We start from the raw sequence: 17,240 nt of genomic DNA, 5'->3' as shown, positions 1-17,240 counted from the left end.
TTTTTTAATTACTAATTCAATCTCTTCATATGTTATAGGTCTATTTAGATTTTCTATTTTTTTTTCAGTCAGTTTTGGTAGTTTGTAGTTGATGTCTTTTTAGGAATTTGTCCACTTCGTGTACATTATCTAATTTGTTGACATACAATTTATTATAGACTGAACTGTATCCCCCACAAAATTCACAGGTTGAGGTCCTAACCCCCAGTACCTCATAATGTGACTGTGCTTGGAGACGGGGCTTTACAGAAGTGATTAAGTTAAAGGGAGGCCCTCAGGGTGAGCCCTAATCCAGTCTGACTGGACTCTTTACTAGAAGAGCAGGTTAGGACACACCGAGAGACACCAGGGATGTGCACGAAGAGAGGAAAGGCCATGTGAGGACACAGCAGGAAGGCGGCCGCCTGCAAGCCCAGGAGAGAGGCCTCAGGAGAAACCAGCCCTGCCAGCACCTTGGTCTGGGACTTCCAGCCTCCAGAACACTGAGAAAATAAACTTCTGTTGTTTGAGCCCCCTAGGCTGCGGTATTTTGTTGTGACAGCCTGAGCAGACGAATGCACAATTGTCCATAGTGGGCCCTGATAATAACCCTTTTTATTTCTGTAAGGCCATAGTAATGAAAGCTCCCCTCTTTCACGGCTCATTTTAGTAATTTGAGTCTTCTTGCTTTTTTGTACTTGGTCAATTTAGCTAAAGGTCTGTCAGTCTTTTTGATCTTTTCAAAGAAGCAACTTTTGGTTTTGTTGCTATTCTCTATCATTTTTCTATTCTCTATGTCACTAATTTTCTCTCTAATCTTTATTATTTCTTCCCTTCTGCTTTCTTTAGGTTTACCTTGCTCTTCTATTTCCAGTGTCTTAAGATGGAAGGTTAGGTTATTGATTTGAGATCTTTCTTCTTTTTAACATAGATGTTTACTGCTGTAAATTTCCTCTAAGTACTGCTTGAGCCGCATCGCATACGTTTTGGTATGTTGTGTTTTCATTTTCAATCATCTGAAACTATAATTATTCATTTTTGCATTCCAACCTCATAAAGTACACGTCCAACAAATATGTAATTGATTAAGAAATAAACAAAGGCGCTATCCCAAATGGAGTAAAATTCTCTAAAATGTCCCTCTTTCTTATACAATGGCTTACTCTTCTCATCCCTCCCCTCCCCTCATTGCCCCCCACCCAGCTCTAGAGAACAAGGGACACAGAATGCAGCACTCCAACCTCCCCATATTTCCAACCAGTGGTGCTCAGATTTGCATCAGCACCACCTGGAGGGCTTGCGAAAACGCACAGTGCTGAGCCCCACCTCCAGAGTTTGAACAGTAGTTCTCCGTTGGTGCCTGATAATCTGAATTTCCAACAAGCTCCCAGATGATGCTGGTGCAGCTGGTCTGGGGACCACACTTTGAGAACCACCGCTTTACACAACACTTCTCCCTCTGAATAAAAGCCCCCTTCTCGCCCCAGCTCTGGCCTCTTCATCTCATCCTCCAACCCCCCACCTCTCCTCACTCATCCTAGATAACTTCTAACTTGTACCTTTCCAGACTCAAATCCAGTGGTTATTTTTTCTGGCAGGCCTTGCCCCACCTCAGCCCATCCACACTGGGTCAGTAGCCCCTCCTCTTGTCCCCACAACTGGCCTGTTTGTGCCCACCAGGCATTATTGTCCTCTGGCCACCACCTGTTTGCCTGCTATCTGCCACATGGTAGAAACAGACTATATAACAGTCAGTGCGGTTGTTTCTCGGACCCATTCTTTCCACCCCAGATGAGTGGTCTAAGTCCATAACAGTAATCCTATCTCCAGTGGAACATCTGACCCAACTCTAGCTAACGAGAAGCGAGAGAGACTGCTGAGGGGGTCACAGCTGAAAAACTCACTCTCGCCCAAGGAGTTACAGGAGAAGACGGTCTCCTTTCTTCCTCTGGATACTGCCTGGAAGTGAACTCGGAAATGCTGCAGCCATCTGGCTACCTGTGCCTAAGTATGGAACCACCAAGAACGATACAGCCAGGAGAGCTGGGAAATGGAAAGTACCAGAGTCTTGAGAACCACAGGTCGTCGATGGTCCCATGGGGCCTGTGCACAGCTGACAGTTGGGCTTCCTATTATATGAGAAGGACATTTCCTTCTTGTCTCAGGCAGATGAAGACAAAAGCATGCTAACTACTAGAGATTGTGAACTCCCCGAATGCAGAAAACACGGCAATGTTTACTCAGCACCCATCACAGCATCTGGGATACAGTAGAGTCTTATAGACACATTTTTTTTTTTTTTTTTTGCCAGAAAGATTGGCCCTGGGCTAACATCTGTTGCCAATCCCTCTCTTTTTGCTTGAGGAAGATTGTCGCTGAGCTAACATCTGTGTCAATCTTCCTGTATTTTATGTGGGATGCCGCCACAGCATGGCTTGATGAGCAGTGCTAGGTCAGTGCTTGGGATCCAAACCTGTGAACCCCAGGCTGCCAAAGCAGAGTGCACAAACTTAACCACTAGGTCACTGGGCTGGCCTCTAGAAGCTTTTTTTTAAATGTCATAGGGCAAGCTCCAGTGGCCTAGTGGTTAAGTTCAGCATGCTCAGCTTCAGCTGCCTGGGTTCAGGTCCCATGCATGGACCTATACCACTTGTCCATCAGTGACTGGCTCATATACAAAAAGAGGAAGATTGGCAGTAGATGTTAGCTCAGGGTGAATCTTCCTCAGCAAAAAAAAAAAAAAAAAGTCATAAATGACAACAATACTGGATTAATACTAATATATCATTATTGTCAAGGTCCCTACTTCAAGCAGTCACGATCACATTACATGCCTCTTCATAATAAGTTCCTTTATTACTACATTTCCCTAGAAAACCTAATCAAGTAGATAGTTCCAGAATCTTATCAGAAGCACTTTTATAAACCACATCTGGGGTGAATTCATTTCCTCTGCAGATGGATCGCCTCGTCAGTTACACGTCGAGGACTGTCTGCTCTTGGAGATCGCCCCACTCCTCCACACACCAGCCCGGCCACCTCTACAGTGGGCAGTCTAGTACCATGGCCAGCATTCCTCTAGAGCCAGACCCACTGAGGTCTGAAGCTCAGCTCGGCCATTTACCGGCAAGTGTGACAACCAGCTTCCCCAAGTGTCAGTGTCTTCACTTGTCAATTGGGATAATAATAAGTTTATTCATTGGTGGGTTATGAAAATTAAGTGAATGTTAAAAAGTACAAAAAACTTAGTGTGAGGCCTGGCACATAGAGTAAGTGCTCAATAAATGGGGTCCATTTCTAGCGTTTTTACCCCCCAGTTGTACCCATCTGTCTTGCCCATGAGCCCAAGAGCGTGTGTGACCCCATGAAATGAGGACTGGATCGTGGATGGGTGGGAGGAGGCTAAGGGGGAGCTGCAACACAGAGGAAGATTGGATTCCCACAAAATATAAAAGCCAAGCTTGTGGAACTTTCTACTTACCATCTCAAGAAAGGAACACAGTATGTTTCCCCAGTGGTAATTAACAGCAACTCACGTGCTATCTTGGGGGTTAGGGAAAAGTGGCTATGGATCACTTTAAAGTCAATCTCAGGGGAGCAAAAACCCTAAGAATAGAATGAGCGGTTGCAACTTTTAAAAGAAACAGAGAGCAGGGCGAGGCCCGAGGTCCTGCCGCAAAAAGGAAAGTGCAGCCAAGGACGAGGACAGCTGCCTGCACTGAGGGAGGCCCTGAGGTTGAACCGCGGGCTCCCACATGCCTGCATTCAGTCACTATCTAGAGATGTAGCACCTTCCACTGCAGTGTTCAAAGATGGATAAGATGTGACAATTAGCAGTTCATGGTCACGGGTGAGGGGAATGTGCAAAGAATCAAAACAACACGATGACCGTGATACTGGAGGAACATTTCACATTATGGAGACTCAAAAGCAAGACGACCCAAGTCCCCAGGGCCAGTCAGGAACCATCAGGGAGGAGGCGGGCTGCAGCGAGTCTGTGACAAGCATCGCTGGTTTGGCTCTGTATTCCCAGCACCTGGCACAGTATATGGCTCACTCCTATCCACTCCCTTGTTGAATGAATAAGTGAATGAATGAATGGAAGGCATTACTAAAACAAATTATGAAGACTGGACATAAAATTTTTAAAAGAAAATCTAACTTTATTTCTTGATGATCAGTGTGTAGAAGAAATGCAACTTACTGGTAACTGTATTTTCTAATGAAGAAACATCAGCTGCAATGGTCTTAGCAGCAGTGATTGAGGGCAGAGATAAGAAGCGGGAGATGTGATAACAAAAAGGAAGAAAACGAAAACTTCTGTGCATCAAAGGGCACAATCAACACAGTGAAAAAGAAACCTACAGACCAGGGAAAAAAAGTTTGCAAATCATATATCTAAAGGGGTTAATATCCAGAATACATAGAGAACTCCTAAAAATCAACAACATAAAAACAAATAACCTGATTAAAAAATTGGCAAAGGACTTAAATAGATATTTCTCCAACGAAGACATACAGATGGTCAATGAGCATATGAAAAGATGTTCAACACCACTAATCATCAGAGAAATGCAAATCTAAACCACAATGAGATATCACCTCACACTCATTAGGATGGCTACCATCAGAAAAACAGAAAAGAAAGGTTGATGAGGATGCAGAGAAACTGCACCCTTATGCAATGTTAGTGGGAATGTAAAATGGTGCAGCCACTATAGAAAACAGTATTCTGGTTTTTCAAAAGATTAAAAATAGAATTACCATATGATCCAGGAATCCCACTTCTGGATATATCCCCAAAAGAACTGAAAGCAGGAGCTCAGAGATATTTGCATCCCCATGTTCACTGTAGAATTACTCACAACAGCCAAGAGGTGGAAGCAACCCAAATGTCCATCAAGGGAGGAATGGATAAGCAAGATGTAGTATAAACATACGGTGACATATTATTCAGCCTTACAAAGGAAGGAAATTCTGGCACATGTTACAACATGGATGAACTCTGAAGACATTATGCTAAGTGAAATAAGCCAGACACAAAAAGATAAATACTGCATGAATCCACTTATGAGACATGTAGAATAGTCAAATTCGTGGAGACTGAAAGCAGCGTGGTGGTTGTCAGGGGCTGAGGGGAGGGGAGAAAGGAGGAGTTCTTGTTTAATGGGTGCAAAGTTTCAGTATTGCAAGATGAAAAAGTTCTGGAGATCTGTTGCCCAGCGGTGTACATATAGTTTACTGAACCGTACACTTAAAAAGGCTTAAGATGGTAAAGTTTATGTTTGACCACAATTAAAATTTTTCCGATTATTTTTTCTCTTTTCGCTGAGGAAGGTGAGCTGACATCTGTGCCAGTCTTCGTCTACTTTGTATGTGGGACACTGCCACAGCATGGCTTGATGAGCGGTGTGTAGGTTCATGCCGGGGATCAGAACCCACGAACCCCCAGCACCGAAGTGGGGAGCATGAACTTAACCACTGTGCCACCAGACCAGCCCCCCGATTATATTTTTAAAAGAGTAACAAAAATATGGAGGAGGACCTGGGGGTGGAGAAGGTTGTCACTGGCAGCTGGTACCAACCACAGACTGTCAACAGGGGACAGCTTTACAGCAGGAGGGGAGGGGCAGAGAGGAAGTGGGGACCCCATCTCCTGCACAAAGAATGTGGGGGCCACCTGGTGCCCCACAGAGCTGCATGAAAGGGCCCTACTGGCCCTCAGTGGGAAGCTCAGCTTCCCCCACTGAAAAGATGGGGAGGGTCAGCCTGCAACCTTAACCTTAAGGCAAAAGGATGCATCTGCTTGCAATCTGTGAAGAGGGCGCGAAAACACCATTCATTAGTCAACCCACTGGCTGGTCCTGACCTCAGGCTTTGTTTCCACCCCTGTGCCTGGACCCCAGTTGTGACAAGATGCCACATCCCTGTGCCATCCCCCTAGGGAGAGAGGTGGCCTTGGAAACCTGAGACCCACCCATCTGGCAAGTTCCCTCTGGGACTAGCATTCCCCCTAAATCCAAGTTCTGCCACATAATTGGTCTCTTAGCACCCCCACCTTGTGTGTGCTGTCCCCAGCCTGGAACGCATCCCCCCCAGTCTCCTCATTCCCCATCCTCTGCCCTTCAGCTGAGTAAATTCCTCCTCACCCACCAAGACCAAGTCGAATGTCTGCTCCTTCAGAAGTCGTCCAACGTGCAGCCCACCCAGCCACTCCCTTCTTTACGCCATCTCTGGACAAATAGCAGCACACACACTCCCCTACACAGTGCCTGATTTGACTCCCCTCCCATCCTTCCACGAGCATCCTTAGATAGCACAGCGCTGCCCACTCTCCAGTCCCAGCACAGCACCTGACACGCAGGTTTCAGGTAAATACACTCCAGAAGCATATTTTCCTTGCCAGACTGAACTTTTTCCCCCTGCAGTTGGGTCTGCCCTCCACCCCATGGAACCACCTTCCAGCCCGTTACAGGCCTGCCTCGCCCAGGACACTGAGCCACACCCAAGGCCTCACCCACGGCGGCTGGGCCAGGCACCAGGGCATCGATTAAATAGGAGTTTGTTGCAACCAGAGCCAAGGCCGCAGCCCCTGGAAGACAGAGCACCTGGGCACTGGTGCTCTGGACCTGCATCTTGGCTCACTCCTGCCTCTTCCCCGAGCTTCGGTTCAAGGTCATTTCAAGGTCATGGTGATACCTGTACCATTCCTCATGTCGACCTGCACTGGCGAGCTCAAGCTCACAAAGGGCTCCGTGAAAACCTTCATCTTGAAAACTAGAGTTTCACCGACATCATCTACAAATCTGCCAGAGGCTGTGAGCATCAGCCAGGAAGGAATGACAGGTGCTTGAGAACCGTTTTGCCCCTTTTCTGCCCCACAACATGACCTTGTTGACTCAGCCTGTGTACCAGATGTGTATCTCTCTGCCTCCCTGCTTGGAAACCCCTCTTTACCTTCGCTGGGGCCCCTGACACCTGCACATCTGAGGGCTGGCCCAACCCCAGCCTTGGGGAATTAAGAAGCCCCAGTTGAGTACTTTAAGACGTTCGGCATCAGCCTCCCCAGAGGGAGCTGGATTTGTGGTGACTGAGGAGGGGCAGGAATCACCCAGCGTGTGAGCTCAACTCCCATCTGTCACCTACAACGAGCTCTGAGACCTTGGGCAAGTTGCTCGCCCTCTCAAAGCCTCAGTTTTCTCGCTTAAAAAAATGGAGATATTTTTGTCTACCCACAGGGTGGCCATGCGGACTGGAAGAAATACTGCCTGCACGTTATTTCGCCTGGACAATCGTAAGCACTCAATAAATGACAGATGATCTAGCTATGACGGGGTCGTTATCACCATGACCACTCCTGGTAGTCCTGGTTGGACCTTGGCTTCCACTTCTACTATCTGGCCTTGTTCCATAAGGAGCCATCCCGCCACCACCACCCCCGGACCCCAGCTCCAGTAACTGGATCCCGTGTAAGTCCCTGTACTGAGTTTTACCTGCACAATTCTAGGGCCTCTGACACTGGAGTCTGCGTTCCTACCAGTTCCTACCAGCTCGCCACCCCCAACTGTTACATAACCAGGAATTGCACCAGCCAGAAAACACTGAGGCTCAAAATCAGCCATGGTGTGAGCATTTACACCAGGGAAAGCAGCAAATCAGATCTTGTTTTGGCTCCTTTTATTTTTTTCTTTTTCCTCCAGAGAGCCAATTTGCCAGCATCCCACTTAGTCATCCCTGAGACCTCTCAAAGGAATTCTGCTCTTTGAGCCCAAATAGCAGCTCCTCAGCCCAGACCCCGCCAGCCTTCCCAGAGAGCTGTGTCTCTGATGCACATGGCCTGCCCAGGCTCCCCACCCACGTGCAGAGCGGGCACTCACTGGTCCTACCAAACTCTCCAGAGGCCATAATCCACGCCGCTCTGTCTGTGCTGGCCCTAACCCTGACCCTGACCCTGACCCTGCTCCATGCTCCAGGCTGCTCCTCCCCAGCCCAGCTGGCCTCTCCACTGGCAGCAGCTCCACTCTAACAAAGAGGGTTTTCCAAATGCCGCAGAGAATACCTTCACGACAAAGCTGATCCAACACACTGGCGTTGACTCAGGGCCAATACCACCATGTACCCTGAAATGTTGCTTGAGCCAGGAATTTTGAGGAGCCTGGGGTCCTTGCTGCAGAAATGACCTTCCCTGCCACAGCTGCGGATTGAAAATAATTCTCCAGGCTCCGGAATAAGCCCTTCCCCAAAATACCCCACTAAACATTCTTGAAATGATGGCCTTCTGCCTACCCCACCCATAAGTACAGTGCGAGGAAGAAGGGAGGGGCAGACCATACCTGTGAGGGATGGCCACGTGCGGGATGTCGCAGCAGTGAATTGAGACTGAAGCCACAGTGGAGGTGGTTCTCTGAGGCCTGCTTCCAGGGAAAGTCAGAGGTCTCGAGTGACTCGCTCACCAAGGTCCCGCAAGGACAAGGATTTGTGTGTATAAGGCTCACAATGAATTTTAGAGCTGAAAGGAACTTAGAAACCCTTTACGATGGACACTTCCAGAATAGCATGGCGAAGTGTACTCAACCATCTGATATAGTAAAGGAATAAAAAAATTTTTGAAGGGCATGAACCCTCAAGGACAAAGAGACTAGCAAGGTAACAACAGAAGCCTCAGGATGACAATACTTACTCTGCAGGATGTTGTAAGGACCAAGGACACAATGTTTGTTAGGAGCCTGGCACAGGGGGGTACTCAGTCAATGCTGTTTATCATGACCACCAATTTTTAATAGTGCAGTCAGAATTAAAGTTGGAGTGCACTTGAAATTAGCAGTCACGTTGGTTCTCAAGGGAAAACAGAAATCTCTATTTTTATGTGTGCAAACCTTTACTTAGGAATTGGGGCTGAGTGTTCTGCTGCTTTTTAAGATTTTTTCAGCAATGGCTTTTTTAATGTTTTCATTGTGAGTGCTCAAAAGACTGTCAGTTAACTTGAGGTCAAAGGGCAGCCAGTGTGTTTTTAGGTGTGTTAAAGTGGGTAAAAATTCAATAGAAAAGGCTTAACGTCCTATAGGGACGAAATAGTCAAAACTCAGTGAGAGGAAAAAAGAAAGTGAAAGAGAAAGTCAAAAAAGATGACCTATAAAGTGAAAGCCAGGAAAAAGGAAGGTATCGGAAGAGGCAGCTTCTTCATGAGCACTGCAGCCCTGCCACAGGCAGACCTCCCCAAACACACGCGTCTCCAACTCGCCCCTCCCTGCTTCCTCACTGCCTAACCACAGAGTAAGGAGCTCTGCCGCCTAACGACCTCAGGGGTGGGGAAGCCTCGTCTTCCCCATCTCAGCCAAGGGACTTTGGGAAGCTTTTCATCTAAAATGACCTGAGCCTTGGTTTTCTTATAATTGGAGATAAGATTTCACAGGACCGTTTTATGGAGAAAATAAGAGAATGATGCACGATGCTTTGGCCAGAAAAGTACTCAGTAAGTCTTCGTGACTCACGACATACGATTTCCCTGAATACCTTCATTTGCCCTAAATAGGCATTCTCAGTTTGTTAACAAGTCCTCTTTGAAGTCCAGCTGTAGGGTAAGCTTCCCAGTCTAAATATCTCCCTATCAGTGAGAAGATACCCTGGGTCACCTCCCTGTTGGAGTCTCCTTTCCCTCCTCCCCTCCCACAGGAAGTAAAGAATGATGGAGCTGTGGGCATGTCAAGTTGAACACGGAGGATGGAGCGCACACTCCTCTGGGTCTTCCCCAAAGACCCCGCTGCACTGAGAGCAAATAGGGGAGAGGGGAGACCTACAGATGCTGACATTGAAATCTACAGAGAGCCCCCAGTGAACAGGCAGGTGCTCACCCAAACTCCTGGCATGAAGTCTACCCATGGACAAGCCTGCCCACTGGACTCACAGAGCTGCCCAGCTATCTCTTTAGCGCCTCTCTCATAGAAACAAATTCACAGCCACGGTTCATATTAGAACAAGAAAGAGACCAAAACAAACAGAAAACCAGGAATTCTGAAGAAACAGGGTCAATGCAGGTAAAAACTTTTAAAACACTATTCTCGATACCCAAGCAGACAGCAGAGCAAACACTGACACAATAGCAGGAGGCTTTTTGAAAGAAAATTCAAGGAATAAGAGAGAGCTTTTGGCAACAAAAAATATGATAGCAAAAATTAAAAACAAGTCCAATAAAAGAGTTGGAAAATGAAGTTCAGAAAATCCAGAGGTTAGAACAAAAAGACGAGATGGAAAGCACAAGAAAAATAGTAAGAAAAATAAAGATTCCATCCAGGAAGTCTAAAATCGAATCATTAGGGGCATCAAAAAGAGAGAAGAGGACTCTCAAAGAAATTACACTCAAGTCCACGCATTGAAGGGGATGAGTTTCTAGATGGAAAGGGTCCAGTGAGCAGCCAGAGAGATGAATAAAAAGCACCCACACCAAGCCACATTGTCATATAATTCACAACACCAAGGATAAGGAAAACCCCTAAAAGTTTCCAGAGAGGAAAAAAATCACAAAGAATAAGGAATCAGTATGGCATCTGACCTCTTTTTATTTTTTTGGAGATTAGCTCTGAGCTAACTACTGCCAATCCTCCTCTTTTTGCTGAGGAACACTGGCCCTAAGCTAACATCCGTGACCATCTTCCTCTACTTTATATGTGGGACGCCTACCACAGCATGGCTTTTGCCAAGCGGTGCCATGTCCGCACCCGGGATCCGAACCAGCGAACCCCGCGCCGCTGAGAAATGGAACGTGCGCACTTAACCACTGTGCCACCGGGCAGACCTCAGCATCTGGCCTCTTAAAGCAGTTCTGGACACTTGAGCACAGAAGCAATGCCTTTGAAATTCTGTGGGAAACAGATTTCCAACCCAGAATTCCAAACACAGCCAGACTGCCAATTAAGTGTGGAGACAGAATCAAGACATTTGGGGATAATAAGATCTGAAATAACCTGCCTCCCCTTCACTCTCTCGGGACATTCCTGGAAGACGTGTTCCATCAGAATGAGGGAGTTAAAAGCAGGAAAGAGGGAGATACAGGAGCCAGGATTTAACTTAGGAAAGAGAGGATGTGAATTCCCAGGATTTGGTCAAGGGGGCTCCAGGATGACAGGCCGGCAGCAGGCCTAAGGAGCAACCCGCACACATAGAGTAGGAAGACACAAGGCTGTCGGGGAGTGTCCCCAAATTATAAAGGGGACAAGACAGAGGGTGGAACTGATGGGACCTGAGGTGCCCGAGCAAGGCTCTCACAGACAGTCTGGGATAAATTAGTGATTGTGTATAAAGAAAAGTAAACAGATAAAAAGAACAGTCGTTACCTTCGAGGAAAGTGAAAGTCATACAAGGAGAGCAAGGTAATCCTAACAGAGCAAGCTGTGGACTACATTCACCGTCATAATAATGTAAATGCTGCAATACTGATTTAAACAAAAAATTCAATTATATTGGAGGATCCTAGAGGGAAACAGTGTGGGAGTAGAGAAGCACCAAGTGGACTAGGGCTTCCTCTCCTCTGAGAGGATGTCTGTAGGAAGCGTAAAACTTAAAAGTCGGGAGATCGCTCTACCAGCATGTTATTTAGAAACATGGAGGTAAACCAGCTGAACAGCTAAAAGAGTTGAAAGTATTTGCCTCTGGGTAGTGGGAGTAGAGGAGGCGTTGGATGAAGACAGAAATTTTTCACGACAAGTCTTTTGGTTTTATTCAATTTTTTAAAACTACGTATAGTATTATATCCATAAAATATTATATTTTAAAAACTAATAAGAAATCCTTATAACCTCTCATTTAACCCATTTTAGGAAACTGACACAGAGCAAAAGGCTTGCCTAAGATCACCCAGCACGGGAATCCCTGGGTCTCAAATTGGTTCCTTTCCCACCACACCGGGCTGTGCATGTGTGTTTGTGGGCATGCCCCATATTTAAGAACTAACCCATCTGGACATGGGACACATTTCTTGTCTCAATGCAAAAGCAAAAACCATTTAGGGCCATTCAGCATCACTGGGATTCTTGGCTCTGGTTTCTAACAAACATGTTAAATATACAGGCCCAAACAGGAGAGCATTATTTCTGGCTTTGCCTTTCCAACCCATCAAAATCAAATTCTCAAAGCTTGACCATTCACAGGCATCTAATGGATTTCACTGTTGTTGTTTTTTTTTTTTTTAAAGATTTTATTTTTTCCTTTTTCTCCCCAAAGCCCCCCGGTACATAGTTGTATATTCTTTGTTGTGGGTCCTTCTAGTTGTGGCATGTGGGACGCTGCCTCAGCGTGGTCTGATGAGCAGTGCCATGTCCGCGCCCAGGATTCGAACTAACGAAACACTGGGCCGCCTGCAGCGGAGCGCGCGAACTTAACCACTCGGCCACGGGGCCAGCCCCTGTTGTTGTTTCTTTTTACCACCCATACGAGAAACCCAGGGCACTTAAGTGTGCGTGTTTGAACAACTTGTTCCTGTAGTCTTTCCCAGTGGCTTCTGAGTGACCCTTCACAGCGCTGCACACATGGATAGCATTCACCCCTAACCCCCACCCCTGGCAGGCCACCATTTCTGGAATTGCAGGGGTTTCTGTTCTCTGGAACCATGCAATGAAACTCACCCCACAAAGAGGGAAACTCCGAATAACAAGGCCCTTTGAATGAGCTCCCAAACTACCCAACCCACGCATAATTCCACTTTATCTTATAGCAGGATGCATGTCTGTGCTCGTGTTAAAAATGTACGGATTCAGTCGCAACCATGATGGAACAGGTGAGCTCACACTAGTCTCCTTTCTGAACATCTGTGAGCTCCAGCAAGTGGAAGAGACCATTTTAAATGACAGGTTTAGTCAAATGCTCAGGAGCAAGGCAGATCTCCGAGCACAGACTTAGAAGTGTTTTCTCAGCTTTTTCCTGTTAGTAACCTAATCTCCATCCTCACCTAGACTGGCCATGAAGGGAGATCCAAAGAATTTAAATTGTCTTATCACTTCTATAAATTCTGCTCCTTAAAATAGCTGCTAGTGACTTATGTATCTGCAAGGGACGTACTTTTCAACCTGGTCTTGCTAATTTGTTTGCTTCTATATACTGCTTCAGACAGCTTTTTGGTGCTATTTAAATCTTTACGAAGGTAGAAATAGGAGATGGAAGACATTTCCTCCTATTCTATCAAATCACACTAACTAAATTCTTGATTGACATTAGCGCTTATGTCTGTATCCACTTCATCAGTATGAATTGGGGTGTTTTAAAACATATGGCACGCAAGCAGTACCCCAGAACAGTTAAATCAGAATCTCCGGGGATGGGACCCAGGCATCAGTAATTTTTAGAGCTCCTTGAGTCATGGCAGTGTGTGGCCAAGATGGGGAATCCCTGTTCGGTTGTTTCTCTGTCATAGGAAAGCACTGTCTTTACCTTCCGCTGCGTCCCAGCGCCAGCGTCCTGGAGCAGCAAATCTTTTTTCTTTCCTCCTGAAGGAGCTTTGTGGTCTAGCTCAAGTCAGCCTGCTTTCAAAAGGTGTTACATGGGAGCACTTTTACCACCAATTGGCCATCTCTGCATTATACTACATCATCTTTCCCGCTGTGAGAAACCCACCGTTCCTCAATCCCCAGATGAAGAAACTCCCAACGCCTCCCCATGCTCCAAGGCTTCAAAGTTGTGCCAAAAAATTAAAACTCATTTGTACTGCTATAGATGGCGACCACTACTGGCCCCAGTGACTGCCCTGGAATCCCAATTGGTGTTAAAATCATCCTAAATGGATTTCCTTGAGACATTTTTATTAGCAGTGCCCAGAGTTTCTCCACTAAAGGACACATCTAGAGATTTCTACAATTCAGCGTTCTCCAAGGCAGAGACACAAACAAGATTTGAGAAAATTTTAAGGAAGTTGACTTCCCAGCAAGGACACCGATTATTTAGATCTCTCAAAGTACTTTCAATACAACTGTATTTTTAAAAAATCAAAGTCCGCAGACTCAACAGAAGAATGAGCTGGCATATAGGTTCCCCATGCACGGGGATGCAGACCAACCCATGCTCCTGACTGTGGACTCCTGAGGGAAATACACTTCTCACAGTAGGAAAGGTGATGTGGTTTAATGCAGAGATGGCCAATCGGTGGTAAAAGTAGTCCCACATCCCCGAGAAACCCAAAGCAGACACAGCTCATCCATCCCAGCCACAAAACCAGTCCAACACTCCATGTAACCCTACAAATTGTGGAAATCAATAAAAGAAACCTTAACTAACTTGGAGTCTGGAAGGCCTGTAGGAGGAGCTCTCAAGCCCTATCAAACACCATTAATTACACCAAACAGGAAGAGAGGGAGGCTAGCACCTTGGATGAGGAGTAAAACTACCTTACTGCTGAAAGAGGATTTCTCTCCCCACCAGTCAACAGCTCAGACAATGAGAAACACCGCAGCTCAGCCAATGAGAAACACTGCAGCTCAGCCAATGAGAAATGCCACAGCTCAGCCAATGAGAAATGCTGCAGCTCAGCCAATGAGAAACACCGCAGCTCAGCCAATGAGAAACGCCTCAGTTCAGCCAATGAGAAATGAAGCCTTCAGCTGATGAGAGGCCCTTGCCACCCTGAACCGCTTCTTTCTCCCAATGGACTTTCATTTAGAACAGCCCCTCCCGATTCCGCTTCTCTATAAAAGCATCTCCCCTCCTTTGTTTTCTGGATTTGCCTTTAATTTGCCATAGCACGCACATCCCAAATTGCAATTCTTTTGGCTATTCCCAAATAAACTCACTTTGAGATAAAATAACAGGCAAATTTGCTTTTCAAGTTGACAAAATCATTACAGACCAGCCTATTTCATGGGAAAGGTATGAGACTTTTAGCTTAAAACAAATAACCACCAAAAAAAACCAAAACAAAACGAAACGCCACCTGAGTTAAAACCTCAGCTTTGCTACTTTCTAGCTGTGTGAACTCGGTTTCGTCTCTAATTATCAATAATGATGACCGTCTTACAGCTGTCCCAGGGCTTGTGGCTAGTGTCCAGCACATAAGTGTGTCCTAGCGGCTCAGTGGCTCTGATCACAGTCCCAAGAGCTGCCTCTCCTTTCTCTCTCCATCTCCCCTTCTGAACACCCCAGACGGCAATGAACTGTTTAGAGTTCCTGGCTAAGGACAACTGGAGAAGATCGGCAGCTCACCTTGCTAGAGCCCAAATTGCCTAAGGCAGCCTTTCATCTTCTGCCAGCTTCTTACTTCCAAGTGAGAAGCTCTTGAGTACAGATGCTGAATATGGGGATCATTTTTTTCAGCTTTGCAAATAGACACTTACCTTGGGTCAATAACAATCTGTTTACATTTTAATCTAAGTTATAAACACTGGATTCACTTTAGGATGTGACTTGCCCCTAATTCTTTGAACTTATTGGAGCACACCACACATATAGAACTTGAGATCAGAATGTTAAAATGGGTTAAAGTTCCTACGATGGGCCCCTACTTCTGGGTTGTTTTGGATACAACACATTCCGCTTATTCATGAGGGTTGAGAATAAAAATGTCAGCAGGATATATTTTTGGAGACATATATTAAATAAAACAATGACAGAGTCAAAAATAGACACAAACCCCAGAAGTTATGCATCCATTAGTTTAGAATACGCTTTTCTTCAAAAGATACATTCCTTAAACTATGCAAAAAAAAAAAAAATGCTCAGAAGTAATACTGTGCTATTGAATGCTCTACAGGAATAAAAATATTAAAATATGTGTTCAAGTAGGTTCCATGCTTAGCTGTTCATCGCTGATTTATTTGAACCAATCAAACACAGATCACACTGGCAGGTCAAAGTCTTATGCCTGCCTGGGGCAGAATGCCAAGAGAAAATAGAGGCTTATTAAATGCCTTTGATCACGTTGAAGGTGGCTGTTTTGGAAAATCAATTAAAATACCTTTGGCCTTGCTCTGACTGCAATTTCTCTTAACCTAAATTTACTGTTAAGACTTCTCACTTTTATTCGCACTACTGTTTTTACCAGTGTAAAAACACCTTCGATTTTTGTTTCTTTCCAACCTTTCAATGTGCTCTCACTGCTCATTTCATTTGCCATAGTATAATTTCATAGGCAGGAAAGTTTGCTTCCCCAGAGAACCTCCCTTTGCCCTCAAATCTATTTTATTCTTGGGTAGCTCAAATGGTAAAGAAGATTCAGTGAAGAACCGAGGTCGCATTGTTTACTCAGTGTGACCTGATGTCACAGGGGCACATCCTCCTCCTGGAGCAGATTCCTTCTATCACACCTGGGTAAGTCTGTAGGATGCTAATGACATCGGCCGCCTGGAAGAGGTTCCAGCTCCCACACTGGGCTCATGCCAGGGCTGCTCTTTGAATGGTCCCGCCAGGGCATTTCCCAGGTTCTCCTCAGAACTTGGCAATGACCACGCGCGCACACACTCCTTGATCTTCCCCAAGGTGCGCGGCGCTCCGGTAGGTCTGCTGTTCTGAAGTCCTACAACTGTCACGTCACAATGATGACCAGCCCTGCAAGGCGCTAGCCGAGGACAAGGAGTGGGACACAGAAACCTCGTCGGAGATGCATAGGATCACCGGACCCTGCTCCTTCAAGGACATGGCCCTCCAACCTGGACCCACCAAAACGCCCCTGACTCTCAGCCAGGCGCGTCACCGATCTCGGAGCGAATGTCATCAGAAGCACCTCTTCAGCCCCAAGAGTCGGCTCCGGCCGTCCTCGCTCTTTTGCCAGCACCCCCGCCCCGCGTCCCCTGTACCCGAGGCCGGCACCCGAACCGTCCGCTGCGCCCCGCGCGTACCCACGTCGCCCAGGAAGTAGCCGTCCGCAGTCCGGGGCTCCATGCCGCTCGCTGCCGCGCGCCCCTAGCTCGGCGGCCCGGCGACTGGCGGTGCCGGGGACCTGGGCCGGCGACCGCGGCGGGCCGGCTGGGCGGGGCCAATCGGCGCGCTGGGGCCGCGCGTCCGGCCCGAGGTGGCCCCGCGTGCCGGGAGTTGTAGTTCCCGGGCGGTGTGGCGCCGCTCCCGGGACTCGGGGCCAGCGCCGCTTCGCGGTCACCTGCGTCCCACTCCCCTGTCGCTGCCGCAGCGCTGTGCTGAGCAAAACGTGTCCATGTGTAAAACGTGCCCACGTGCGAAACATGTCCCATGTCTACGTGTAAAACATCCCCATGTGTCCAAGAGCTGAACATGTGTCCACATGCAAAACACGTTTCCACGTGCAAAACGTGTTCATGTGCAAAAGACGTGTC

At 46.8% G+C, this 17,240-nt stretch overlaps 1 protein-coding gene across 1 annotated transcript in view; it reads right to left on the bottom strand.

Annotated features, from left to right (window-relative positions):
- The window catches only part of ASB13 (ankyrin repeat and SOCS box containing 13), a 29,577-nt gene extending 12,633 nt beyond the window's left edge, over window positions 1-16,944 (bottom strand). The window contains exon 1 of the mRNA XM_046679690.1: window positions 16,791-16,944. Coding sequence (XP_046535646.1) covers window positions 16,791-16,833 — 43 coding nt within the window. The 5' untranslated portion in view covers window positions 16,834-16,944. The remainder of the gene's footprint in view (window positions 1-16,790) is intronic.
- Window positions 16,945-17,240: the final 296 nt, after the last annotated feature.

The sequence above is a fragment of the Equus quagga genome, chromosome 12 (assembly GCF_021613505.1).
Source record: "Equus quagga isolate Etosha38 chromosome 12, UCLA_HA_Equagga_1.0, whole genome shotgun sequence".
NCBI classification, from domain to species: Eukaryota; Metazoa; Chordata; class Mammalia; order Perissodactyla; family Equidae; genus Equus; species Equus quagga.
This window is presented reverse-complemented; position numbering and strand designations above follow the sequence as displayed.